The 24,809-nt window shown below is 46.9% G+C and overlaps 12 protein-coding genes across 12 annotated transcripts; 6 read left to right on the top strand and 6 right to left on the bottom strand.

Moving 5' to 3' along the window:
* Window positions 1-523: 523 nt before the first annotated feature.
* Window positions 524-1,670, top strand: F5Y00DRAFT_265537 (GroES-like protein; the record flags this gene model as incomplete). The annotated part of the gene is made up of 2 exons (XM_048011803.1): window positions 524-1,021; window positions 1,140-1,670. The coding sequence occupies 2 exons, from the start codon at window positions 524-526 to the stop codon at window positions 1,668-1,670; spliced, it is 1,029 nt and encodes a 342-aa protein (XP_047861370.1).
* Window positions 1,671-1,721: 51 nt separating this feature from the next.
* On the bottom strand, window positions 1,722-2,571 carry F5Y00DRAFT_168217 (uncharacterized protein). The gene is made up of 2 exons (XM_048004817.1): window positions 2,146-2,571; window positions 1,722-2,085 (listed from the first exon to the last, which is right to left on the bottom strand). The coding sequence occupies exons 1-2, from the start codon at window positions 2,516-2,518 to the stop codon at window positions 1,910-1,912; spliced, it is 549 nt and encodes a 182-aa protein (XP_047861369.1). The 5' UTR covers window positions 2,519-2,571; the 3' UTR covers window positions 1,722-1,909.
* A 321-nt stretch (window positions 2,572-2,892) lies between these two features.
* Window positions 2,893-4,365, bottom strand: F5Y00DRAFT_168116 (NAD(P)-binding protein). The gene is made up of 4 exons (XM_048004816.1): window positions 3,455-4,365; window positions 3,357-3,388; window positions 3,246-3,289; window positions 2,893-3,191 (listed from the first exon to the last, which is right to left on the bottom strand). Exons 1-4 carry the CDS (start codon window positions 4,124-4,126, stop codon window positions 3,016-3,018), a joined length of 924 nt encoding a protein of 307 aa, XP_047861368.1. The 5' UTR covers window positions 4,127-4,365; the 3' UTR covers window positions 2,893-3,015.
* An 880-nt stretch (window positions 4,366-5,245) lies between these two features.
* Window positions 5,246-5,532, bottom strand: F5Y00DRAFT_265534 (uncharacterized protein; the record flags this gene model as incomplete). Its single annotated transcript, XM_048011802.1, has 2 exons — window positions 5,246-5,429; window positions 5,483-5,532. 2 exons carry the CDS (start codon window positions 5,530-5,532, stop codon window positions 5,246-5,248), a joined length of 234 nt encoding a protein of 77 aa, XP_047861367.1.
* A 1,755-nt stretch (window positions 5,533-7,287) lies between these two features.
* On the top strand, window positions 7,288-8,719 carry F5Y00DRAFT_265533 (putative purine nucleoside permease; the record flags this gene model as incomplete). Its single annotated transcript, XM_048011801.1, has 3 exons — window positions 7,288-7,425; window positions 7,537-8,320; window positions 8,379-8,719. 3 exons carry the CDS (start codon window positions 7,288-7,290, stop codon window positions 8,717-8,719), a joined length of 1,263 nt encoding a protein of 420 aa, XP_047861366.1.
* Window positions 8,720-8,739: 20 nt separating this feature from the next.
* On the bottom strand, window positions 8,740-10,612 carry F5Y00DRAFT_246201 (bacteriorhodopsin). Its single transcript, XM_048009102.1, has 2 exons — window positions 10,147-10,612; window positions 8,740-10,096 (listed from the first exon to the last, which is right to left on the bottom strand). The coding sequence occupies exon 2, from the start codon at window positions 10,022-10,024 to the stop codon at window positions 9,092-9,094; it is 933 nt and encodes a 310-aa protein (XP_047861365.1). The 5' UTR covers window positions 10,025-10,096; window positions 10,147-10,612; the 3' UTR covers window positions 8,740-9,091.
* An 886-nt stretch (window positions 10,613-11,498) lies between these two features.
* Window positions 11,499-13,461, top strand: F5Y00DRAFT_265531 (carotenoid oxygenase; the record flags this gene model as incomplete). The annotated part of the gene is made up of 2 exons (XM_048011800.1): window positions 11,499-11,527; window positions 11,586-13,461. 2 exons carry the CDS (start codon window positions 11,499-11,501, stop codon window positions 13,459-13,461), a joined length of 1,905 nt encoding a protein of 634 aa, XP_047861364.1.
* A 441-nt stretch (window positions 13,462-13,902) lies between these two features.
* Window positions 13,903-16,823, top strand: F5Y00DRAFT_246197 (kinase-like protein). The gene is made up of 2 exons (XM_048009100.1): window positions 13,903-14,168; window positions 14,347-16,823. The coding sequence occupies exons 1-2, from the start codon at window positions 14,122-14,124 to the stop codon at window positions 16,508-16,510; spliced, it is 2,211 nt and encodes a 736-aa protein (XP_047861363.1). The 5' UTR covers window positions 13,903-14,121; the 3' UTR covers window positions 16,511-16,823.
* A 28-nt stretch (window positions 16,824-16,851) lies between these two features.
* Window positions 16,852-18,620, bottom strand: F5Y00DRAFT_168021 (NAD(P)-binding protein). Its single transcript, XM_048004815.1, has one exon. It carries the CDS (start codon window positions 18,240-18,242, stop codon window positions 17,193-17,195), a length of 1,050 nt encoding a protein of 349 aa, XP_047861362.1. The 5' UTR covers window positions 18,243-18,620; the 3' UTR covers window positions 16,852-17,192.
* Window positions 18,621-18,890: 270 nt separating this feature from the next.
* Window positions 18,891-20,423, bottom strand: F5Y00DRAFT_167958 (uncharacterized protein). The gene is made up of 2 exons (XM_048004814.1): window positions 20,065-20,423; window positions 18,891-20,009 (listed from the first exon to the last, which is right to left on the bottom strand). The coding sequence occupies exons 1-2, from the start codon at window positions 20,312-20,314 to the stop codon at window positions 19,168-19,170; spliced, it is 1,092 nt and encodes a 363-aa protein (XP_047861361.1). The 5' UTR covers window positions 20,315-20,423; the 3' UTR covers window positions 18,891-19,167.
* An 843-nt stretch (window positions 20,424-21,266) lies between these two features.
* On the top strand, window positions 21,267-22,756 carry F5Y00DRAFT_167948 (uncharacterized protein). Its single transcript, XM_048004813.1, has one exon. The coding sequence runs from the start codon at window positions 21,453-21,455 to the stop codon at window positions 22,551-22,553; it is 1,101 nt and encodes a 366-aa protein (XP_047861360.1). The 5' UTR covers window positions 21,267-21,452; the 3' UTR covers window positions 22,554-22,756.
* Window positions 22,757-23,800: 1,044 nt separating this feature from the next.
* On the top strand, window positions 23,801-24,550 carry F5Y00DRAFT_265526 (uncharacterized protein; the record flags this gene model as incomplete). The annotated part of the gene is made up of 1 exon (XM_048011799.1): window positions 23,801-24,550. The coding sequence occupies one exon, from the start codon at window positions 23,801-23,803 to the stop codon at window positions 24,548-24,550; it is 750 nt and encodes a 249-aa protein (XP_047861359.1).
* Between the last annotated feature and the right edge of the window lie 259 nt (window positions 24,551-24,809).

Below are 24,809 nucleotides of genomic sequence, written 5' to 3'. Positions count from 1 at the left end.
ATGAACCGGAGTTAATATAATTCCAAGCAAATCGGAGTTTATGATGGCTTTCCTAATCCCATACTCGTATGGCTAAACACCCCGAGCAGCAGCTTAGTGACATGTACTTGCAGATGGATGCGCTGGATATGCTTGTTTGCACTGCTTTTGACTACAAAAGTGCGGTGAATGGCGTGGCTAGATGCTTTTTTAGACTGGCTGCTTGGTAATCGGTCGCGAGCTTCATCGTACTACTTCCTAACTTAGTAGTCGCTTAAATCCGAGATAGTAATCCCGAACCGAGACGGCGACGATAGTCCGAACAGACGAAGAATGCAAACTTGGATTATTAACCATAGTCACCTATGGAAGTATGAAAGAAGAAGATATATATGCCGAGTCTCTGGAATAGTTGCTACCGGCGTGGTTAATATAAACCGTTGTCTCTTCGTTTTTGCCCTCTCGTAGCCACTAACAAGCCCTACCCCCCTCCCTCCCTTTCAGCTTTACTTACAAAAGCCTACCTAGGGAATAGACACTCATAATGTCGACACACCTCGCAGCTTTTGTTACAGGAAAGAGCCAGCCGCTCGAAGTCCGAGAAAAGCAGACACCCAAACCCGGGCCCGATGAGCTTCTCCTCGATGTGAAGGCGATCGCCCTGAATCCCATCGATTGGAAGATGCGCGACTTCGGCTTCGCTATAGCCGACTATCCCGCCGTTGTTGGTTCAGACATTGGTGGTATAGTCCTCGAAGCTGGTTCTAACGTATCTTCCGACTTCAAACCCGGAACTCGTGTCGCGGCTTTCGCGCCGGCCTTTTTCGCTCGGGGAGAACCCAACTACGGTGCCTTTCAGCAGCGGCCTATTGTCCCTGCGAAGAACGCTACTCCAATTCCTGACTACCTTTCGATCAACGAGGCTGCTATCCTTCCTATGGCTGTCGCCACAACATGGTCTGGATGGGAAACCATCGGTATTCCTCGCAATACCTCGTATTCTCCTAGTGACAAGCAAGGACTCCTTGTCTGGGGCGCGTCTGTAAGTAGATCGCCGGGTCCCTTCACCTTCATGTGAACACTTTCAATATACACTACACGACCCCTAATCGTCCTCTAAACTATCGAGCCAATGGAAATACTAACATTAAATGCTATAGTCCAGCGTTGGCAGCGTAGTAGTGCAAAGCGCCAAATTACTCGGCTTTACCGTATACGCCACCGCGAGCTCAAAGCACCACGCATACGTCGAATCGCTAGGCGCGTCCAAAGTCTTCGACTACAAAGAGCCCGGCGCAGAAAATGCTATCATAAAGGCGGCTAAGGAAGAGGGTCTCACATTCCAGTACGGCTATGATGCCGTGGGCGCTTTACAATCCTGCCAAACCATCCTGAAGTCGTTAAAGGGAAGCGGACCAGCTCATCTAGCCTCCGCACCTCCACTAAGCCCTGACGGACCTACTACGGAGGACGTCGAGGCTAAGTTCGTTGCTTGTTCGCCTGATGATAAGGTGCGGCATGAGCAGTTCTCGTTCTGGTTTAATACTTGGCTGAAGGAGAGGCTGGAGAAGCGTGAAATCGTCCCGAGCCCTAAGATCCAAGTGGTCGAGGGAGGTCTGCATGGTATTAACAAGGGCCTTGACATTTTGAAAGCGGGAGTTAGCGGCACTAAGCTAGTCCTCGAGCTGTAATGAATTAGCACGAAATAATTTACGCGATATATTTAGCGGAAGACGTAATGCTAAGGAGCACATCAATTGTTGCTTTAAATTTAGAAAGCCTAGTCTAAAATAACCCCTTATACCCCCCTCGACACTTGATAACCTAACCTCCTCAAAACTCATTATCGTACGAAGAAGAATACATAGAGCCATGTCTTACCAATCCACCCAATTTGACATAACATCTAACATTCGACTTCTGCACTCTCTTAAGGCTGCATGTTTAATCGTAAGGCTAGTTTTACACCCCACCAGAGAGTAGCCCCTATAGTAATAATATTCAGATGAATGCTCATCGCATGATTGCGCGAGAACATCTTATTTAACGCTCTCATATCGTCGCTGACCTCGGTCGGATTGTTCGATTTCTTCCCATCCCGCGTTTCTAAGTCATAGTTAGCGATTACCATACCACTATTTCAGCGCTCAATAGATAGGTCCCTACGTTGATGAATCCGATCAATCATGATCTGTCGCGTCCGTGGTCCATAAAGCATCAGGTTTAAAAGCGCCGTGGCTCCCATAATCGCAAAAGGTATCCAATTGCCCTTGCTGGACTGCAGCGTCAGCGGCCCGTACGGAGGGACCGTTGCCGCCGTCAATAGGAGAAGCAAGGTCTGCCCCCGGAAGTAAAGGGGGAAGACGCGCTTTTGAAGCGTGGTGAAAGCGGATCGGGGTAACTCTTGGTAGCTAATTTTCGTCATTACGAATGACTGGTATAGTTCCATGCCGAGGAGCGTGGAGTAAGATAGGAGGTGGATGGGTGCCAAGACGCTGGCCGGAGACAAAGCTAATTGTAGGAAAGCCATCGGGGGCATGATTAATCAATGAGTTAATTGCATCTGAAGAGTAAAGAAGTTTTTGAGCGCTTTGAGACGTATTTATAATAAAAATGTTTTATTATTCGGTGGTTGCTAATTGTTCACAACGCCGGCCAAGCACGGAGGTTGAGTTTCGGTGCGCTACCGCCGCTAAGCTTACGAAGCTCCGAGGGTGGTCGGAGAAGGATCCTAACGCACCAATGATAAGTCCCGGTGACGCAGTCATTGGTAATACAAAAACGGTATAGGCTGACGACTAGATAGTGAAGAGGATGGCGTGTCTCCGTTGACACTCGCCGTCTTCCCAAGTCATTAGATGTTGATTTGTAATTGTTCGTAGTGATTACGACTCATCCTATGTTAAATCCCCCTTCTATCGGTGGTGATCTGACCCTCTATCCAAATAATTATGCCATTCTATTAACATGCGCTATGAGATATGAGGATTTAACGACCTCGGGTCTACGCGGACACTGAATGAACATGCCTTCAATTTAGAAAGTCATCCTCATCTTCAAAGCATCTTTCGTGATGATCTCGTCCTTCTTGGAGAACAATTCGGCCATGTCCCACATCACACTGAGATATCTACCCGCTAGCCAGTTTTGTCTCCGACTCGTTAAGAAGGCTATCGTATCACCACTTAGGGCGGGTGTGCATTTAAGCCAAGCTTATCGTTCTTAGACTCAGCAAAGACAATTTATTATTACGGAAGACGACGTACCTCGTGTTGCTTCTGGCAACCCCTGAGTTAGATCTGTAGCGACTCTATTTACGCGAGCAACTAGTTAGTTAATCTGAACCTAGATGATTAGTAGGAACGCTCTTTACGTACCCTCCTGGATGTATCGAATAGGTAAGTAGGCCCTATAGGAATGTTAGAAGACCATATGACAGGTATATATGTCAAGGGAAATGCATGGCTCAGCTCACCTGATCTGCGTACTCCGCTATGAGATACTCGGTGAGCCTCAGAAGCGCAAACTTGCTGAGCTGATAGCCACTTCCACCTGTATGGAAATGATGGACTCCAGTTGAGGACATGTTAATAATGGTCTTGTCCCCACCCCTTAGCATCAGGGGTAGAAAAGCCTTCGCAACAAGGTAGCTTCCGCGAACGTTAACTTCGAAGTTCCGCCACCATGCTTCCTCATCTCCATCTAATATCTTGTCGAACTTGGACAGATATCCTGCATTTCCAATTAGGATGTCGAGCCGGCCCCATTGCCCCTCTAAGACTTGAGCGGCGTTAGTCACACTTGTCGAATCGGTGACATCTAACCGCAGCACTACCACTACCGGCTTCGCTCGTCCGGCATCGGCTGCACTTTTCTCAATCTCTGCTACAACTTCCGGAACGTCTGAGCGGGAAGTGATAGCGATATGCGATGCACCTGCTCTAGCATACGATAGAGCGATGCCTTTTCCAATCCCCTTATTCCCCCCAGTCACCAAAATGGCCTTTCCGACGCAATTGGACCTTGTTATGGGATTAATATAGTCATACGTGTCATAGTGATTAGTACAATAATCGGCGCCCCAGTTGGGCGCCACTGGCGGATAATTTACTCCTGCAAGCTGTTCACGCAGCGCTTGTCCTGCCATCCTGCTAGGCAGATGGAGAAGTCCGGTTTGGGAGAGAAGAAGTATATATACCAAAAAAAGCAGAGGGTTTTGGTGTTAAATAAAGAACTCTAACCTGTCGCACCGATGTAGCCTAAGGGCGGTGAGAAGTATGAAATACGACGATCGGGATATCTGGCGCTTTTCTCACGTAATTCATAAGACGCAAGGTGAATTGGTATATGTGAACTTATTCGCGAGCCCCATAACGTATCTAAACCAATGAAGATTATTCATTGGTGACTTTCCTATATAAAAAGGGTATAAATTGTCATATGCCTGATAAACCAAGCCTAAAATGTCATGGCTGCATGGCTGTTTTTAGCGTTTACGAGAAATTGAAGACCCATAGACAGCTACCTCTTTTAAATCTGATTGACAGGGGAGAATATAAGTGGAGTGTATATAAAGATAGCCATTACGTACCTGAGGAAGTATGCACAGCTGAAGATAATTATTCTGGCCTTTGAGAAGCGCAAGGTTAAATATTATTAATAACAGATTACGACTTACATGTATTCACTTGAATTACTCTTTCCTTCATATATTTAGGCAATTGTATTACCGGCCCCCCTTTTTCCATCACTTACGCCGTTAGTCTTCCGCGGGTTTAGATGTACTCGTATTATAACTCTAACCGTCGCGTTCATCGCTGGTTCTAGTAGAGGGCAAATAGGAGTATTATAGATATTTATTGCATCTTGCTAAACCTAATGACATCACTTATTCAAGCTCGTAGGCTTTGATAAGATTTGCTAAAATAGAGAATTGACTCCCCCCTAACAGCAACTAGTAGAATCCCCAGAGGACCCTCGCTGCATTGGTATCACCAAATAGGCCCTGATATTTGTAAGTATAATATTAATAATAGTTAGCTTACAGCCATCCTCTCAAAGAGTGTATAAATCTGCCTCGTATATGAGCCTTGTAATTATCTCTAACAGTTTACATATATTACAAAAGAAGCTGCAGTCCAGGGCAGAACTCGAGCATAGATTGCTAAGAATAACTTCGGCTCTTCTCCGCCTAGCTTCGCCTTAGGCTTGCCAGAAGTGAACCTCCACCCCATATCAAGCATCCTCTAGCAGTTGGAACTATAAATCACTGGCTCGCGTTGCGCCAGGCGTCCTCGAAGTTCCTAATCGCTTCATTGGCCTTATTATCCTGTCCTTTTTCGCTCTCTCCCTCTCTCTTGGACAGGACTACCCCAGAGAGTCGTTCGGACACAGTCGGCTCGGCACGAAGGAATTCTTGCAGCATAGAGTGCTGCTGGAGGTCTTGTTTACTGGAGCTATGTCAGCTTCTGGGTTAGAGACAACCACAACGGGCGGTACGTACTTGCTGGAGTCTCCCGAAGACTGAGTTCCTCGGTCCTTTGAAGATGGCATAGTTTTGAGATTTCAGCGTTATAACTTAGAAAACACTTTATAATGCTCGTAGTTTGACGAGAGTATCTAGTAAGAGATGTTACGAAGAGCACAGTGATGGACAGTGAGAACCTCAAAAGCCATCGTTCCTTGTTAATATATTTATATAAATCTAATCTAGCTCTTAGAGGTGTATACTATAGAGAACCTTTTCATGTAATTACATCCAGTTAACATTACCTGAACGCTGCCGACCTGATTTCAGATTGTGCTATGCCGACTATTTTGTAGAAGCAATTGGCATCTCATTGGCTAATTTCTGAGCTAATAAGGAAGAGGTTCGTGTCTGGAAAATTACTGGGAAAGGCAGCACTAATGTGAGGCATCTATCGCATTGATTTCCTTTAGGGCCAGATTATGAAATCCTTCGTAAAGGAAGTTTGACCTGGTCGTCTAAATCTGAGAGGTCTGCGATGCCTCCAGAGCTTGAGGTAGGTATATTGTACTACCACACAGCTTTAATATCTACATGAAAATTATGAGTGCATCTTATCAATTTTCAGGTACCCCGCATATGCCACTGAGTTTTGCGAGTCACCTATATAGCATTGTGGCGTTGACAAAACCTGACGCCCAAACCTGATGGCCTAAACCTGATACGGCCCCCAATCTGACCCAATAGGGCTATTGGCACTTGAAACTTGATCAAAGCCCGATTAAGACCGACAGCCTCACTTGATTCCTTGATATCAGGTTCTATATAAGATGTTTCTATATCTAAATTAGATACATAACGTTTCCTACCCATATCTCTACAATCTAACTCAAGATGCCTATCTCACCAGAAACCCGACGAATCGCAGATAGAGAATATGATATAACACCGCTTATTGGAAGACGTGGACGTTGGCTTCTGGAGGGCGCGGCCGAGAACGGTCGTCTCGATATGATAGAGCTTCTCTGGAGTGCCCCCCTGGAACGGCATCTAGAGTTAGTATAGAAGTCGTCTATAATTTACTTTTATTTTCTCCTTATACTTCCTCTAGCTTTATTTACCTGTGCATAGCACCGGAAGGTGTGTAATGAAGTATCTTCTTACTACCCCTATTATAGACGCATTATGCGACGTAGAGTAACTAGTCGCTTCAGTCGTCGAAGTTCTTGTTACGAATTAAATATGCTGAAGATCGCATGTATAATGATACATGGGCTAAGTTAATGACTAACAGAATGATGTAAAATTCTCATTGTGGGGGCCAGATAAAAATCACGGTAAGGCCTAATATGTCTCAGTCTTCATTGTTCCTATTTGTCGCCTCTTTCAACTATGCTCCTCTTTCGGTAGCCACCTATCGCTAGAATATGATGATCTTGACCGGAAAGAGAGAGAAATTGGAGCCTTATGCAAGATAAGGTGGCACTCCGCTGTTATACGACGATATATAACGCAGGTACTATCAAACAAACAGCCCTCTGCGTAGTGATAAGCTCCAGATGCAAGCCATCACCATTATTTAAAAGAAGAAAAGATTCCTGCTAGACAAAATCAAGCAAACCGGTACCCGCAACTCAGCATTTAATCTATGTAGGAAGCTGAAGGTCTCGGTTCCGGCGGAGTATAGTAATAAGCCTCGTCGTCATCGCCTGATTGTCGAGGACCCGGACTGCTACTAGATAAATACCTATTAAGGCTCATGGCTGTCTAGCTACTCTTCCTATTGAATGTAGATAACCTATGTCACATATGTATTAGTTTCAATTGATACATTTAAAACTATGTTGCTATTAAGTCTTGTCCTGATTGCTCTGTTGAGCGAGGCCACCAGAGCCTTGGGCTGCGCCAATAACACGGCTTTAACGAAACACCCAGGAGACTGTGGTAAAATAGCACCCAAAGTCGTGATCATCAGCATGGTATGTTTTCGAGACACCCCCCATGATTACTTCTCATCCGTTTGCCTTCGTCTCGCGGAAGATGGGATTCTATATTTTATTCTATAGCTAAATCGGGTACGAAAACCATAGTTCACACCAGAAGCAGAAGTATGGTACACGAATTCGCCTAACAGTTCTCTCGGCAGCCTGCTCGCCCACAACATCTCCGTGCCCGGGCTCTCCCCCCTATTCCCCCACGTGCACTGCAACACACTCGGGGAAGTATGCCAACTCACAATGGGCGAGGCGGAGATCAACGCCGCAACGTCCGCCACAGCATTCCTCTTCTCTAACCTCTTCGACCTAAGCAAGACGTACTTCCTTCTGGCCGGCATCGCCGGCATAAGCCCGAAACTCGGCACGCTGGGCAGCGTCGCGCTATCCAAGTTCTCCGTGCAAGTCGCGCTGCAGTACGAGCTCGACGCGCGCGAGATGCCCGCTAACTTCTCGACCGGATACCTGTCGTACGGCGCGTACGCGCCGGACGAGTACCCCTCGATTTTCTACGGCACCGAGGTCATGGAAGTCAATGAGAACCTCAGAGATGCCGCTGCTGAGCTCGCGCTTGCAGCGCAGTTGGCTGATTCCGCGGAAAGCGCCGAGTATCGCGCCTTATATAGTGCTAGTGGCGAGGTATATGCGGCTGCGACCGGGAGCCCTGGCGTTATTAAGTGCGATTCGGCGACTAGCGATGTTTATTACTCTGGCACTATGCTGAGCGAGGCATTTGAGAACACGACGAAGCTCTGGACGAATCAGAGCAGCATAACGTATTGTGTTTCGGCGCAGGAGGATACTGCCGTTTTGAATGCGTTGATGCGGGCTGCAGTCTGGGATCTTGTTGACTTCTCGCGGGTTATTGTGATGAGAACTGGTGCATACCTAATTTACCCCTATCCTTTCTGTCGAGTAGAAAAGCTAACGTTTCGAAGGTTCTGATTTCGACAGACCCCCGCCGTCAGTTAGTGCTTTTCAGCATCTACGGCTTCTGGACCAAAACGGCTTCGACATCGCGGTTAAGAACATTTACCTGGCAGGAGTTGAGATCGTAAAAGGTATTATAGCTGACTGGAACTCTTCATACGAAGCTGGAATCAAGGCGGAGAACTACATAGGGGATATCCTTGGCACACTAGGCGGCGAACCGGACTTCGGTACGGGAAGCGTGTTTAGAGGAATGGGTTTTTTGACGGGGTCAAGTACGGAAGTAGGCTTATCAAAGAGGACAATTTCCACAGAGAAAAGGGATAGGAAGGCGGGTGAGTGGAAATAAAATATCATGATATTAAAACTCTGAAGACTATAGCATTTATATCTTACTAGCAATTTCGCGGGTGTGATATGTTTGCTCTTATTACCGCCTAGGTTTAAGTATATGAAATATGATGGTTCCGGATTTATTTCCATCTTATTAGTGAATCGCATGACAGCTATGATTACTTTGCTAGTCACGTAACCATATGCCAAGATGCTGTGAATATCCACATCTAACCCCCCAAGTTAAGAATATAATGGCGGCAGCGGGTTGAAGCTAATCAGTAGCGGCCCCAAGCGGCGATAGAATATTAAACTATATTAGGTAAAATAGGGGTAGATTCTCGGTCGACGACGGCTGGCCGTTCTTCGTAATGACAAAAATCATGGCTCATACGCCGGTATGACCGGGAGCGGGATGACCGCCAGGGGCAGGAGCAGTAGTGGGACCACCGACATTCGCACCAGGGCCTTCGGGGTGGACATTGCCACCGTGATTGTACTTATCGCCAGTAATATGGCCGCGATTATGGGAGCGTAGACCCAGCTGTTCACAGCTAATATTGCGGTGACCCCAGAGAAGGAGGAGGGCGAAGAGGGGTTTGGTTAGGATATCCAAAACACCATAGAATACGGCCTCCCCATCAGGGTGAATGACGTTGCCACCCTCGCTCAGACCCCATGCAATAGGATACAAGAACCAAAGGAATATAAGATAGTTGCCGCATAGCATAAATGTTTTCTTCGCGTCTCCACCCAGAATCGAAGCGTGCCGTCGAGCATTGAATAGTAGTTTATAAGCAACGAATAATAGAGCCGCCGTGCCGAAGACCCAAAATCCCCACTTGAACCGAGTCCGAGTTAGGGCACCGATTAGGCCAGCGACAATCATAATCTCATCGGCCAGAAGAGTGACTAAGATAGTTGAAGTTGGTACTCCGGCAGTTAGGAGAAGGCTGAGAAGGAGCAAAGGCGTCGTTATAACCCAATCTATGTAGCGGGCGTAGAATATTTCTCGGGTTCCTGCCGCTCCCACCAAGTGACTGCCGGGTCGGACAAATTCAGCCTGAATGGGAACTTGGCCGAGATTCGACCCCATCGCGTAATAAGCGATACATGCGACGGCCGTTATACTCGCGGCGATGTTGTGAAATACACGATCACCATGAGGCTTCCTGAAAGATAGGCCCGCGAAGACGAGAGTGCAGAAACCCATCAAGGCACATACTGCATAGTACCAATCCGAGCCGCGATGGGTGATTTCTAAATTGGCATGCTCGCCAACGACACTATTGATGTTAAGTGCTTGATTTCCCACAGACATTTTGGTGTTAATATTCGCTGCGTAGTTCTGGATAGTGGTAGAATAGGTGAATTAAAGAATGCGGACATGTGTCTGATTTTTAGTTAATGGTCAAGGTCAACGCTGTCTCTATGTGGACGTACGGCAGGATATTTGAATGTAAGATCCAACCCAGACGAAAGCGTGGACGCTGTTGTTAATAGTGACTTCATTATCTCGTAGAGTACATCGGTAGATGACACGATCATGTCATGTTGAATCTTGGGAACCAAGTAAATCGTCTCTTTTTACAAGGTGCTAACCATGTCCCCGTGAATGTATGACGAATTCTTAATCAAGTAGGATACAACCTAAGCTGATGGTAAATTGAACTTCAGATTGGGTAACAAGGAAACTCCGAGGAAACTCTGCCGCATAGAGGTCGCCCTCTTACTTTAGAGTTCTCTGGGCTGGGATAGGTTCAGGGGTTGGAAGCTGACTCGAACAGGGCCAGACGGGGGATAGTATATTTAATGCTATCCCCTTGACTGGCATTCAACTACACCTCCATTATTTCAGTATCAGTACAGATATAGGACTTGACGTCGTTCATTAATATAATAGGAAAAGGTTCGATAATTAGTACAAACCGTAAATATCATTGGTCGATTTAGCCATTTTCTCTTTCCTGGCCAACCCCTATGTATCAATACTGAAAATAGTGGAGGTGTAGTTGAATGCCAGTCAAGGGGATAGCCGGCGTATCACAGAATCGCGCGTTGATGCATCCGGACGGTGGATAAGACGGATTAGATAAGTACATAGAGCTCCTTGTTGTCACGAGATTTGAGACTTGATAGTGGCGCTGTCCATCTCTAGTCCCCCGAACTAGCCGGCCGCGGGGTTCGTGATATCATCCAACTAAACGATAGCAGCTTGGCAGCAGCTATTTCATAATGCCCCTCTCAAGACCGGTAGGGAATGAAACATGGACCCTCTGTCGTACTACTCATACAATTCCTCAGAGAGTCGTGACGCTTTACTTGAGTATTGTTATATGATGATATTCGCCGTCTTTCGCTAGTTGGAATGACAGATTATTTACCTAACAAAGTGTATCGTGGGATGGCAGGCGTTTCATGGTTCATTTCTGAGGTCTTGTAGGTTTCGCTTCGTAGATTAGGTTATTGTTCACGAAACCACCTTGCTGTGTACCTAGCTATCGTCTTCTGTTGTTTTCGGTGTGCATCGTCATCGTAATTCGATGACACATTATAACACATTATACTTCGCTTGTACATGTGATGCTAAACAAACATGGAGGGGTAGCCGATGATATCTAATGAGGAATTAGCATGTGTATAGGTTGAATCCAAACTATACCAAACGTTAGCCCTTATATTATCGGCGTAGTCCAAAGTCAGCACGGAACTGTCGTAGTTTAGGACTGGTCATTTCCATGATCCTACCAGACATCCTTTAATAGCTGGTCTACGTGTATGTGAATCAGCCAAGCATGACGGGACAGAAACAAAATCCGCACCCGTAAGTAGGTACTTAGATAAAACTCGGAATGAAATCCAATACTAATTGCTGAGTATAGATATCTGTCCGGAAATTTTGCGCCTATCAAACGAACCCGAACACTAACACGATGCTCTGGTACCGGACATATTCCGAGAGAACTCGCGGGAGGTCAATATGTCCGTAACGGCGGGAACCCGACTACCAATGTCAACCAAGGGAGAGATTTACACTGGTTCGACGGCGACGGCATGCTCACCGGCGTCCTCTTTAAGCGCGGAAAAGAAGGCGGTATTATCGAGCCAGAGTTCGTGAATCAGTATGTCTTGACAGATATCTACTTGAACGCAAAGGACGACGGCAATTTAAAGCGGCCTCTACTACCTAGTATTGCAACACTACTTAGCGCTCCATTAGTAACTATCGTTGTGGGGGTATTCAGGTCATTGATTCTCATATGCCTATCGAGATTACCAGGATCCAAAAGAGAAGTCAAGAGGATTAGCGTTGCTAATACTGGCGTGGTATATCATGATGGTAGAGCTTTAGCGACCTGCGAAAGTGGGCCACCGATTAGATTCCATCTCCCTGGTCTGGAGACCATAGGGTGGTATAACGGCCGAAAGGCAGAGAACGAGGGCATTTTAGATGATAAAGGAGGCTTCGGTGGGAATGGATTGCTGGCATTTATGAGAGAATGGACAACTGGTCATCCACATGTTGACCCCGTTACGAAAGAGCTCATATCATTCCATGCCGTCTTCGTTAAACCGTTCGTTCATTACTCGATAGTCCCATCAACCAGATATCCGGCTAAGGCAAGCGATCCGGGGCCAAGATTTGACATACCAGTTCCTGGAGTGAAGTCGCCTAAGATGATGCACGACTTTGGGGTTGCGGCACACCACACGGTCATAATTGACCTTCCATTATCTCTAGATCCTATGAACGGCGTGCGAGGGAAGACAATTATCTCGTATGACCCAACTGAGCGATCGCGGTACGGCGTCTTTCCTCGATATGAGCCACATAAAATACAATGGTTCGAAACGAATCCGTGCGTAGTCTTTCACACGGCTAATTGCTGGGAAACTGGGTTGGTAATACCAGAAGCCGAGACGTGCGTTCACCTTCTTGTTTGCCGTCTCACTTCAGCATCGATTGTGTACAGTGCCGGTGCACTTACACCACCTCTGCTTAAGCCGGTACCCCCAGAATACTTGGAAGAGGAGCAATGTAGGCTATACTACTATAGTTTTCCGCTCGTCAATACGGAATCGGGCGAGGCGCCGATGATCAGAAATCAATGGGCCTTATCAGCTATTCCCTTCGAATTCCCGACAGTATCACCATCTCACGCCATGAGTTCAGCACGCTACATATATGGCTGCAGCACGGGTGGCACGTCCTATTCTGCAGCCCTCGGAAAAGGGGCCAAAATCGCGTACCTAGCAAAGATGGACGCAACGACGCTGATTGACCAAGGCATTACTCATCCACCACAACAGATCAAAGGTTGTGTTGATACCCGAGGCGTTGACGAGGTAATGCAGAGCACAGACGAAAATGACCCGGTAAAGCTTTTCCAAATGCCCAAAGGTTGGTTCGCACAAGAACCGCGTTTTGTACCGCGTGCAAATCCCGCAACGGAGGATGACGGTTGGTTGCTTACTTATGTGTTTGACGAGTCCCAACTTGACGATAAAGGAGAATGCCGCGATGATGCTGTCAGCGAGCTTTGGATCATTGACGCGATCAACATGAGAGACATAGTAGCAAGAATTAGGCTACCTCAACGAGTGCCTTACGGTTTACACAGTGCTTGGTTTTCTGAAGACGAAATTGCTGAACAAAAACCATTCGATGCGGTTAGGCGGGAAAGATCTACCGCAGAGGTTGATATGCAAAGTCCACTATCAATTATGAGGGACACAATTGAGAAATGGATCGGGTGATAGAAAGTCAGGAAGTATAGTGAAACCTTGTTACCAGGTTACTCGGTGCTCTGGGACATTATCCTTAATTGTGGTACGTGGATGTGTTTACGATTGGATCGAATTAAAAACCACAGTGGTTCGCTAAGCTATTATGTGTTTAGTGTTTATCTCTTTTACATATTTACGTCATAGCAGCAAGGATCTTACAACTGAAGGAAGGCGAGAGAGAACTTACCACCCTGACAGCCTGAGTTTATGTACCTTCGGTGGCAGGTGGCACCTAATATACAATTACGGGTAAGAAGGGCTTGAAAGGCAGCTGACTGACAAGGTCTCATTTGCTAACCTAATTTCTTAGCGTATTCCGGGGGAGACGACGCTTTCGATCTGATTTGCCGCTAGAATTCAATACATCACCCCATTGCATCTCCCGGATCCATTGTCCAAACAATCCAAACAAATAAAACATCAAACTTACAAACTTATCATACCAAAGAAAGAAAAAAAAAGGCATACACCTCATTTGATTCACGAAGGACATTTCCTTTCACAACACTTACTTCATTAACCAGTTATCTATATAGTATAAAATGATGAATATGAACTGCGAATCCTCATGATCATCACGTCTTTTCAGTCTCCGCTGTTACTAAATGGTACTTATCTAACTTTCGCGTAATGGAGTTAATTCCGTACACGGCTCGAGATGGTCGTGAAATTATGCTGTACGTCATTCCCTTTTCCCATTTACGATGCCCCGCCATGATGATCACGACCGGTCATCTCAACTCGAGTTGGAGGAAGAAGACCGAGTCTAAATTATTATCATTATCATCATCATTATCAACGTGTTCAATATGTTAAATCTCTTAGTTTATGCTGCTAAATATATTTGTGTCTTAGACGGCATCGCAATGCTATCGTTGTCCGTGATCCCTCGTCGCACCGCCTCGAGATTCGAGGCGCCGCCTTAACAGAATGTCCTACTTGCCACCAATCTCTCCGTCCACCCTCGCCCGACCGACACTTCGATTCCTCGACCCAAGCACCCGACTCTTATGTAGACCCGAACTATTTTCGTATGCTCCAAGCAGGGCATGACGAAGATACGCAGCATGCTCAACGGCAGCCTCCACAGAGTCCTATACGTCGACTAACACAACCCACATTGCCAAGCGGTGGTCTAAGACCCCAAGAAGTCGAAGGTGCCGAGTTCATATCCAGCTCTCCCGCCCCCCAGGAGGGAGCACGTATAACAAGAGATGCATTTAGTCCTAATTACTTTAAGAGGTTCTTTGTCGAAGAGAGAGAACTTGGCCGGGGCGGCAAGGGTATCGTACTGCTGGTTCGCCACGAGATTGATGGGTGTGCTCTCGGCCACTTCGCGTGTAAGCGGGTTCCCGTAGGGGACGATCATGCATGGCTGGAGAAGGTCTTAATAGAAGTCGAGCTACTCGCCAAGCTCTCGCACCCCAATCTAGTGTCTTATAGACATGTCTGGCTAGAGGACGTGAAGACGAACCGCTTCGGACCAAGTGTCGCTTGCGCTTTCATCCTCCAACAGTACTGCAATGGCGGCGACCTATTACGTTATGTCGTTGGGGACGGGCCCAAGCAAACTACAAAGGAGGAACTTATAGCTCGGATGCGCCGCAAGTCAAGGGGCGCTGCTGATCAACCCCATAGCGCCCTCCCCTCTCTACGCCGTCTATCATTCGAGGAGATATATTCCCTTTTCAAAGATATCACATCTGGCCTCGCCTATCTTCACGGTGCCAACTATATTCACCGTGACTTAAAACCTAGCAATTGCCTCCTACATCATGAAAATGGAAAGGTCACCTGCTTAATTAGCGACTTCGGCGAAGTACAGCCCGAAAATGCTGTCCGAAACTCGACGGGAACAACCGGCACAATCTCCTATTGTGCCCCGGAGGTCCTAAAGAGGGACGCCAAAGGTCATCTTGGTAACTTTACAACCAAGTCTGACGTGTTCTCGCTGGGCATGGTTCTATATTTCTTATGCTTTGGTCGACTTCCCTACGTGAATGCCAATGCCGTTCAGGAAGAACTCGAAGACATTGACCTGCTCCGAGCAGAAATCGCTGGTTGGAAGGGCTTCCGGGACGAGAAGCGGGAGCGGCCTGACCTCCCTTCAAAGCTCTACCAATTACTCAAGAAGATGCTGGCTCTCAATCCCACTGAACGACCCAGCGCTACGGAAGTACTCAGCGTGATGAGTCACGAATCATATCATGGCGGTCTACGAGGACGAAGTACAAGCCCTTCTATCGGTCTCCAGGGAGTCGGTCTCCAGGGACGGCGGATTCAGAATCTTGATTCACCTATGCCTCCTAGTACTCCCGTTCCTGACCCTCAGAAACACAATCGTAACATTTTGGTTCCTGAGGAAGTCGTGACGTCCCCTAGTGAGGGAAACTCACCAGCGACGGGTCGTTCGCCGGAAATAGACTACCGCGGCAGCCTTCAGAAATATGGCACGCCTAGCACGCCTCGCACGCCTCGACACCGTCCACAATCCATGACCCTATCCCGAAGTCATGAAAATCTTTTACGTTTATCCCCGGAGCGCGGTCGTGCTACTGGGGTTGCCCACTCGCAGCCATCTCCTACTCTACATACACCACTATTACTGGCACCCCCGGCCGGTGGATTAGGAACATTAGGGCGACAGACCCGAGGTAACTTAGTTTATCTCGTTCGTCGCCACAGCGACTCAATAATATTTACCCTTCGACTAGTTATATTTCTAGTCAAAGTCGTGTCAATCGCCAGGGCATGTTGGCCCTTTACCATGAGTCTCGGGGTCGGGGTACCCCTTCTCGGCCTAGCTGGAATTGACCTTGGTATGCCGTTGCAGAGTGATACAGTCTTGTCTAACCACGAAAGGATTCAGCGTAGGCATGTTGAATCTGGGCTGTCACATTGGAGCTGGGGTTTAAGAGGCAGTTTTGTACTACTTACGTTTCACTTCGTTGCCTTGTGGGCCCTCTCCGGGCTGGACGTTTTATGTGTTTCATTCGGGGATACCTGGACGGACTGGTAATTTACAACTTTGACTGAAAACATCACGGTCATATGCGGCATGGCTCGGTTGTCTATCAATGTCTTCTTTATCCTACTTGTGGCCGGAGGGCCGGGAGGAACAGAGATCAAGGTAAACCCCTCTACGAGCATCTTCTTTTACATACATCCGTCTTACGCATAAAGTACACGTCTTAGACTTTAAGACTATCGCCTATAGTCCGCTAAGGATACCGCGACTACCTATGGTTATAAATTCCTCTTTATTACCCCCAGAATCCCAAATTTTGCTTGTATTCCTAACAGTTCTCAGTACAAGGCGACGAGACGACGGAAATACTATATTCCCTTCCATTCTCTTGTAATTATAAGGGCTATATTAGTACACACCATACAGTCACGTTCTCTACAAGTGTAAGGAAGCAATAATAGTTATTATCGAACTATAAGCAATCAACACTGGAAAAGATGGAAGCGAATTGGACACCGCTTGGCGTGAGGGGCCGAGCCAGGATCGACGGCGAAAATAATGTTTCTCAACGGCTATTATATACATTTTTTCTTTGCGTCCAAAAACTGTATATTCTAATCGTTAGAGATTACCTAGGTATCTAATATAGATATTTCTCGTCGCATCTCGGGTGCTTCAATGTGAGTATCTGTATGATAAGCGGCAACATTCCATACAATTGTTAGTCCTCAAGCTATTTCTTAACCCCGGTAAGCACATTCCCAAGCCTCTCCTTAACCCTTAACACGCCCTCATGTCCCCTCCGAGCTGCCTCCTCATACGCCATGCGATACACATGCAGGCCCTCCCAGAACGGCAGCCTCTTGTCCGTCCATCCCGTCAGTCGCCGGACCTTACTACTGTCAACCCACTGACTATGACCTAGCGCAATGTACATCGACAAATCGGCCTCGACCCCGTCCGGTGCCTGCACTACGTCGCGCAACCCGTACTCAATCTTCAACGCCTCGGCGATCATGGTTAGCGTCTCGTACCAGTTGGCAGAGATATTAAAACACTGTCCCGCAACCGCGTCCCGGTCCGCATGCTCAGCAAGCGCGACGTAAGCTTCCGCGCAGTCGTCGATATGGCACCCGTGGATAATCGTCCCGAAATCAAACGGGATCTCCAGAACGCGCGATTCCGTCCGCGCAGCTCCCGCCGCGAGCTCGAAGGCTAGGCCGTAGTAGCTGCTGTCGTAGCCGTATACGGGCGTGGGCCGCAGCACCGCCGCGTCGAATAAGTCCCCGTGCTCGAGGATCTGGAGGCACCCGAACGCGCGCTCCTTGATTATGTCCATGGGCTGGAGCGGCGAGGCCTCGGTATGCGGCGCGAGACCGGGGGATCCGTGGACCCCGGTTGTCCCGTAGTCTTTGCACCCGGAGCTCGCGAGGACGAGGGGGCGGACGCCGTTGGCGTTGGATGTGGCGGCGAGTTTGCGGATGAGGGATATGGCGGTGGAGTAGTGTGCGCCGAAGGGGAACTGTTCTGTGCACGAGACGATGACGTCGAGGGTATTGGTGTATTTGGCGAGGTCCGTCGGGAACGTGGCGTCTGGAGAGATGGATCCGACGATGGGGATGATTTCCTCGGAGTACAAAGGCCCAGCTGCTTCGGGGCGCCGGACCAGCCCGTAGACGCGCCAGCCGGCGCGCACAAAGGCCCGGCAGACGGCGGAGCCGATGTATCCGTTTGCGCCGGTGACGAAGACGGATTTCTTGGGGGATGTGGATTGGGGGGCCATGGTGACGTCACTGAAGAAGCATTAAGATTTGTCTTTGCTTTTGATATCGTCATTTTAGAGTCAGGATGAAATATAGTTGCGCCTTTATTTATACTATATCTTACGTCTGCTCTACGTGCAATTGACGTCGGTAAATGGGGGTTAGAATTTGTAATCACTGCGATTGTTAACAAGCACTTTGAGTTGGTGATGTCGGGGTAGATTACACGATTGAAGCAACTCGGAGCAATAGAGGCTCCGCTCGATACGCCCGGCGCCCCTGATTACCAAAGCGTGCTGGGAAAACTGGATACGGATTGTTGGGTTAGGGTGTTCAGGGGTGGAACATCATTAAGAACTTCGTATCTAAGATTCAGATAGGCGCTTAATGCATCTTGCTCAAAGGTAGGTGTTAGCCACAGAGTATTAGCCAAAGAGTATTAGCTACTTTCGTATGTACGTTGTTGGTTCTCTACCCATATGCCAATAACATGCGTTAACGATGGAGGGAAATTCCGCCGTCTTATGAAGCAACATGTGAATGACAAATGTGGTGTTTTTATTTAACAGCTAGAATAGGTTTCGCTTTATTACTACTTCTGTTGCCCGTTTAATGATATTACTGGTCTGCTGGTAGATAGCTTGTGATCGATATTTATATAATCTGTTGCGCGTCGAGGGTGAGGTGCAACCTAGAGTAATGACCAAAATAACGAGATCGGGTATATACATGGACAATACATAGTGAAAGGCGAGGACTCGACAGGAATTTCTAAAGATATACATATAAATACGCATGATTTTGTTTATGATGACTTCCAACTAGCTACTATCCTGGGTATCTCTAATAACATAACCAGAAGAGCTAATACCGACGCCGAAACTTCCACAACGCTTGCTAAAACAACCAGAAAATAAACATGAAAGGACTTGGTCAAGACGGTGATCAACTTGATGGCGTAGGGGAGGCCGTCGAACTGCTACTTCCTACGTATTGGCCGGCCATGTCTTGATCGTGAAGCAATTGCCACTTGGTATGAGAAGCGTTTATGTGATCCTTCAAATCTTCAACCCTTGCGTACTTCTCTGTTCTGCCGCTTGATGTACATAAAACGCACCCAAACCCGCCGTCGCAATGGGATTTTCCAAGGAATCGGGCTGTAATCTCAAACCCTTCCTTCAGTATGAATGCGGTCTTATCTTTGGTCTGCACTCCGTTCCAATCATATCCACATCTGCAGTTCTGGTTTTCTGGCATTGCCTTTCGAAGATTGACTTGATATCCTAACGCCTCAGGGCAAAACATGCTAAATACGCTATTTTTTGGTTGCGGACCATAATCAGAAGTGATTGTTGTGTGGATTGATTGTAGATCGTCTGGAATTTGCTTGGGAGTCAGTGGCGGGGACGGGGGTTCTGATTGAGAATTCGGCGGCTTGGTAGGGCTTTCTCCGCGGTATTTTGACTGTGCGTACCCGGCTGCGTCGCCATCAATACCGCTACTGTTATTATTAACGGCTGGATTGCCCATATCTTCTTCAGATGTTATAACACTAAGTCTCGACCGCCGTTTGACTCCGGGCAGGATTTGTGGCACCAGACGGCCAACAGCAACTCGCTTATATTGGCTAGCGAGGGCGGTCAAACAGGAGATACGAACACTTTCCGATATACGAATAGCTTCGAATAGCTCAAGTGAGCCATTGTCGGCACGAGTGGCTTTGCGTAGAACATATATGCGCTCCTGTAGACGTTCGAGGTCGCGTTCTAAACTCTCGCGGCATATATCTGCATCTTCTAATTAGGAGAGGTAGGTGAAAGTACTAAAACCAAGGTAGCTCACCGTCTCCAACAGAGAATCCAGTGCCGAAGATGTCTACCCCGCTATCAAATGCCTCCTTAATTTTGGTTGGGGAGAAACTCAAAGACGTGCTTAAAGCACACGTATTGGTTCGGCCCAGGTTACCTCTGTCATGATTCTCGTAGTGATTCTCCTGCCATTTTCGGTGTTGCCATTTGGTGTAGTATTCTAGGCCGGCTGCGTATGTTGCAACCAGAGCCTCGACAACAGCACCTACAGTGCTGAGATCCATCAAATTCGATTGGCTTGCCTAAACCCCACGCGATATCGTTATTATAGTACCGTTACGCATAGCTAATCAATCAGTTGCAATATAAGAATAGCAAGCAGCGGAAATATAAAAATATAAAATACGAGAGGAAAAATATGAGAAGAGACAGGAAGCAGCATAGAAGAAGATAAGCGATTCCCAAGTTGGGCGATATATAACCACATAGAGCTCTTTCGCATCTACGATCTGGGAGATAAGACTTGAGACAGACATCTGCACCAGCCGCACCAAGACCTTATCTGGGGATAGATCTGTCGCCCGGTCACCATGTAGGTACGCGAATCCCACCTGCCAGACCAACCAGCCCTGTTGACTCTTTGGTGGCGTTTGTCAGCAGGGCTTGTTTGCTTTATGGGCGCCGGGGACATATATTACCTAGGTAGGTATCTATAGATTTTATTAACACACGCGATACCTAGGTTCTTGGAGTCAATCATGACAAACAAGGAGGCGGCCTGCATGAGGCTTTGCAATAGTATGCGTGATGGTATGCGTGCCAATTGGTATCGAACTCCGGATGAGTGATATTGGAACGTTCGCAAACAGTTTCAGTTTGAATGGAATGTAGAAGTGATTGAGGTACCGAGCCTAACCTATGCTCGGAGTTTTAAGATGAAATATTAGAACAAGCATTGTATCACTACCTTTCACCTTTCACCTAATATGAATTCTTACCTAAGCTGAAGGTGATTAAGAATCATCATTGACATAAAAATCCCAAGACACTTTTATGCTCAGCTAATGAAATTTATAATAAAGTTATCCTATTCTAACTTGGGTTAGTTACCTAAGAATTCAATGCACATTATAAATAGAAAATTTCCAATTGAGATTCCTTAATTACCTACTAGCTGAAAGAGAGCTGATGTTTTAGGCACTTATAGTAGGCGCGTCCCTCCATTCCCTCCCCCCACCGGTGCCTTTTTATTGCATTAGCGAATCCATTAGCGAATCTAAAGCAATACCTATGTCGCCACGTTCAACATCACAAAGTCCTCTCCTATAAATGAATTTATCAGCGTGCTAGTCTAAAGTATTAAACATTTAGCTACGGTATATACGGAATGAAAAGTGGTAGACAACACAAAAGCCAATAAATATGCCACGTCCCTTAAGATCGAGCTGTGATCGTTGTCACTCGCAGAAGCTCAAATGTCCGAAGCAGCCTGGAATCGCAACCTGCACAAGATGTCTCAAGGCCGGCGCCACTTGTATATTCAGCCCGGCCGGACTTAGCACTCGACGCGCCTTGTCGGCCTTGTCGGCCTCTAATTTTACCTACCTGAACGGCGACCTAGATATGAATATGCAGTTTGACTGGCCTCCTTTGGAATTTGAAAATGTCCTAGCTACTCCCCCGGAACTCTCCCAAGAATCTCCGCCAGACCAACAAGTCAAACCATCAGAGCCAGCTTCGGAGGATCCGCGGTCAGCTTGTGTCCGTCTGCTAACCTCCTTGGCTGTTGAGGTTAACCAGGTGTCCGTCACTTTACCATCCGTATCGCATGTCCATGTGCCCAAGGATCGACCAATTGGGGAATATCATGATAAATTCATCAAAAATACCTCCCGCACCGCCTGTATCGAGCAACTCTTCACTCTAGCTCAAAGCCTTACGGATATTTACCCACAGGCCCTAAGCGTTCTTTTCGATAGGCCGGACTCTCCTGAGTGCCAGGATCCCAATTGCTTTCATATGACCGAGCTGCCTGACGATATAGCAGCCTTCTTTTCGACCCCGGGTGATGATCCGAATGAAATTGATACCTTTCTCTTTAACCTTCTGGTATCCTGCCATTCCAAAGTTGTAGACGTGATAGGCACCATTATCAGCTGTGCGAGAGCATGTACTCAGGTCACCTTAGCTTCACCTGGCCTCGTCGAGCCGCATGTGAATATACCGGAAGTTCGAGTTGGAAACTTTGTTGCAAATAATACAACCGCTTCGACCATGCAAATCGTTCTCTTGATCCATATCGCTTCGGTTCTCGTTGATTACGCCAAACGGCTTACTAAACGAGTCCTTGCTAAAACAGAGGGCAGGCCTGGCACCAAGCAAGCTCAAATGCTGAAACTCCAATGCGAACTATTGGAGGAGAAATCGGTCTCCAAGATGAAACTGTTGCAACAGGTCAAGGATCTATTTATAACTATGAGTTCTATGAACTGCGATCGAGGGACAACATCATCTAAAGGATGAGAGATTATTCTTCAATGTTTTTCCAAATGTTAGCAGCTCTATGAAACTACATAGAATGCCCGCGAAGCAACCACCTCTAACCCATCCATGTCCTGCTCTGCTGGTCGAAATTCATCATGCTTACAGCCCCAGCCACGTCTTTGCCTGCTGATACCAGCATTTCATAAAGAAGCCAGATACCTTGATCATTGAATCTTCTTCATTCGGCACCTAGAATGCGAAAGTAGCAGGTTGTAGATCAACGGCTATCCATGGTCCAAAAGCATGAAAGCTACCTCACTCAGCAACAACACCAGGTTCTTCGTCGCTTCGACGTTTAGCTTAACACTAGTAAGCTGACGACGCAGCTCGGGCTTGGCAACTGACAGATGTTCACTACCCATGCTGCAGTGTGAATAGAGTACTCTAGTTTACCTTGAACTCTATATTCAAGAACTCTCCTAGTACCAATAATACCGCCCCCGTGTTGAAATGAACGGGGGAATCATGCACGCTACAAGATGCGTTAATAACAAGCTCCTCTATATGGAATCTCCCATCGAACCTACACCTAAGAAAGAAAAGCTTATGGCATTGTTCGGTCTGCTCGTCCGCTTTTCGAGTAACTACCTCACATAATGCTATTGAACACAACAAAGACATAGTTATCAACAGGCTATGAGCTCAAATAACACTTAGCACGCGCTTCATCGATTATTCATATATAACAGGTATGATGTCACAGCAGCTTAAATTTTCGTTTAGTCGCCATTACTCAACTACCTAGCCATCGCAACCAACAGTGAGATATGTTAGCGAATACTCTTTTATTTTTATGAATCCATATTTATAAGTCCCGCACACCAAGTTATATATAGTGACAAGCGATATAACCGAATATAGGTACGTAATATAATATTTACTCTTACTCCTAGTTTTCTGCCTCGGTAAGAAAGCTAAGTCGCCGACTAATAAAATGTCGACGTAATAGGATCTTCGGCTTTATATTCCAGCAAAGGTTGACTAGATAATACAGCATTGTTAATTTCGGGTAGATCATACAACTAGGCTTTGAGATACACAACCGATAGTTTCTTGTCAAGTCACGTCTTTGTACTTACTATCAAAATAAGGGTTATATTTAGTATTCTGACTGAATTTCTAATTCGATTCTCATATGCAAAACAACTCTACCTTGCGCGAATAGCCGTTAATGTCTCTTGTAGCACAGGTCGCGTTTAAGTGGCCTAATAGATAGATATCAGATAATGTGCCAAATTTCTACTTTACAGAGGGAGATCTATGGAATCCACGAGCTGATATCCGAGAGCACATCTAGACAGCGCTCTAAATCGCTACCTGCTCTAAGGAGGCGGATAAAGGCCTTCGAAGAGGAGCATGGATGTGATAAAAGACACAGGAGTTATACTGTGCTGAAAGATAAGGTTAAAAGGTTACCTGAGCTTATCATCGCACGGTACAATGGTAAAAGTGCTAAGACCGACGACTATGACAGCGATGAGGAAGACCGGAGGAATGGTGTCCCTACTATACACACCCAGGGCCGTGGTGGCCAGTTCAACCCGGATATGAAGACAATAGTCGCCGAAAGGCATGGAGAACTAATAGACCGCAAGTGCGAACTACAGAGGGAGCTACACGCCGCAAAGCAGCGGTACCTCGACGCGCGCGACTGGTTCGTTAACACGTCCAATCCGCAATGGGATGCGAAGAAGTGCTTCGCATATCGGGAACTGGAAGATAACTACGTAGACCTAACGCGCAAGTACTTCGAGCTCGAAGACGATATCAACGAGCTCCAGGCTATGCTCCTCAGCTTCGGGGAAAGCGTGTCTGTGCCGGCGCCGGTACCGGTGCAGAAAAGCGGTCATTGGGATATGAATACGCGGCGTTCTCGCATATGGACTTTGGCGAATGCTAGTTATGAGTGGGAGTCGCCTGATGATTTTTCGGCGGTGGGTTCGCGGGGCAATATTGGCGCATCTAGGACGTTTTGAAATGTTTATGTTTAATAATTTATTCATTGTTTATGGTATATCTTTGTTCTATTGTGAATTGTTAGGGGTCATGTTGCATAGTGTGAGAGATAGGGGCTAAGACTATAGTACTATGTATCGGTGACTGATCTAATCCAAGAATAGGGGGGGAATACCCTGTTTATATAGAGAACCGGACAAGAATTATACATCGTAGCTTAAACACAAGATAGAAGTTTTACTGATTTCATTAAACATTATACCGCTTTAGTAGCACAAC

Source organism: Daldinia vernicosa (assembly GCF_022497035.1).
Source record: "Daldinia vernicosa strain CBS 139.73 unplaced genomic scaffold F5Y00scaffold_56, whole genome shotgun sequence".
NCBI lineage: Eukaryota > Fungi > Ascomycota > Sordariomycetes > Xylariales > Hypoxylaceae > Daldinia > Daldinia vernicosa.
Note: the sequence above shows the minus strand (reverse complement) of the source record. Positions and strands in the feature narration are given on the sequence as shown.

Excerpts from the sequence above, each read along its gene's own strand:
- F5Y00DRAFT_168217 (XM_048004817.1), bottom strand. The coding sequence starts at position 2,518 with ATGCCCCCGATGGCTTTCCTACAATTAGCTTTGTCTCCGGCCAGCGTC. Across the intron at positions 2,086-2,145 it reads GATTGATCGGATTCATCAAC|AAACGCGGGATGGGAAGAAA; the intron begins GTAGGGACCTAT and ends ACTATGACTTAG.
- F5Y00DRAFT_168116 (XM_048004816.1), bottom strand. The coding sequence starts at position 4,126 with ATGGCAGGACAAGCGCTGCGTGAACAGCTTGCAGGAGTAAATTATCCG. Across the intron at positions 3,389-3,454 it reads TAGCGGAGTACGCAGATCAG|GGCCTACTTACCTATTCGAT; the intron begins GTGAGCTGAGCC and ends ACATTCCTATAG. Across the intron at positions 3,290-3,356 it reads TATTCGATACATCCAGGAGG|AGTCGCTACAGATCTAACTC; the intron begins GTACGTAAAGAG and ends TCGCGTAAATAG.
- F5Y00DRAFT_246201 (XM_048009102.1), bottom strand. The coding sequence starts at position 10,024 with ATGTCTGTGGGAAATCAAGCACTTAACATCAATAGTGTCGTTGGCGAG.
- F5Y00DRAFT_246197 (XM_048009100.1), top strand. The coding sequence starts at position 14,122 with ATGGAGTTAATTCCGTACACGGCTCGAGATGGTCGTGAAATTATGCT. Across the intron at positions 14,169-14,346 it reads GATGGTCGTGAAATTATGCT|ACGGCATCGCAATGCTATCG; the intron begins GTACGTCATTCC and ends TTTGTGTCTTAG.
- F5Y00DRAFT_168021 (XM_048004815.1), bottom strand. The coding sequence starts at position 18,242 with ATGGCCCCCCAATCCACATCCCCCAAGAAATCCGTCTTCGTCACCGGC.
- F5Y00DRAFT_167958 (XM_048004814.1), bottom strand. The coding sequence starts at position 20,314 with ATGGATCTCAGCACTGTAGGTGCTGTTGTCGAGGCTCTGGTTGCAACA. Across the intron at positions 20,010-20,064 it reads TGGATTCTCTGTTGGAGACG|ATATATGCCGCGAGAGTTTA; the intron begins GTGAGCTACCTT and ends TAGAAGATGCAG.
- F5Y00DRAFT_167948 (XM_048004813.1), top strand. The coding sequence starts at position 21,453 with ATGCCACGTCCCTTAAGATCGAGCTGTGATCGTTGTCACTCGCAGAAG.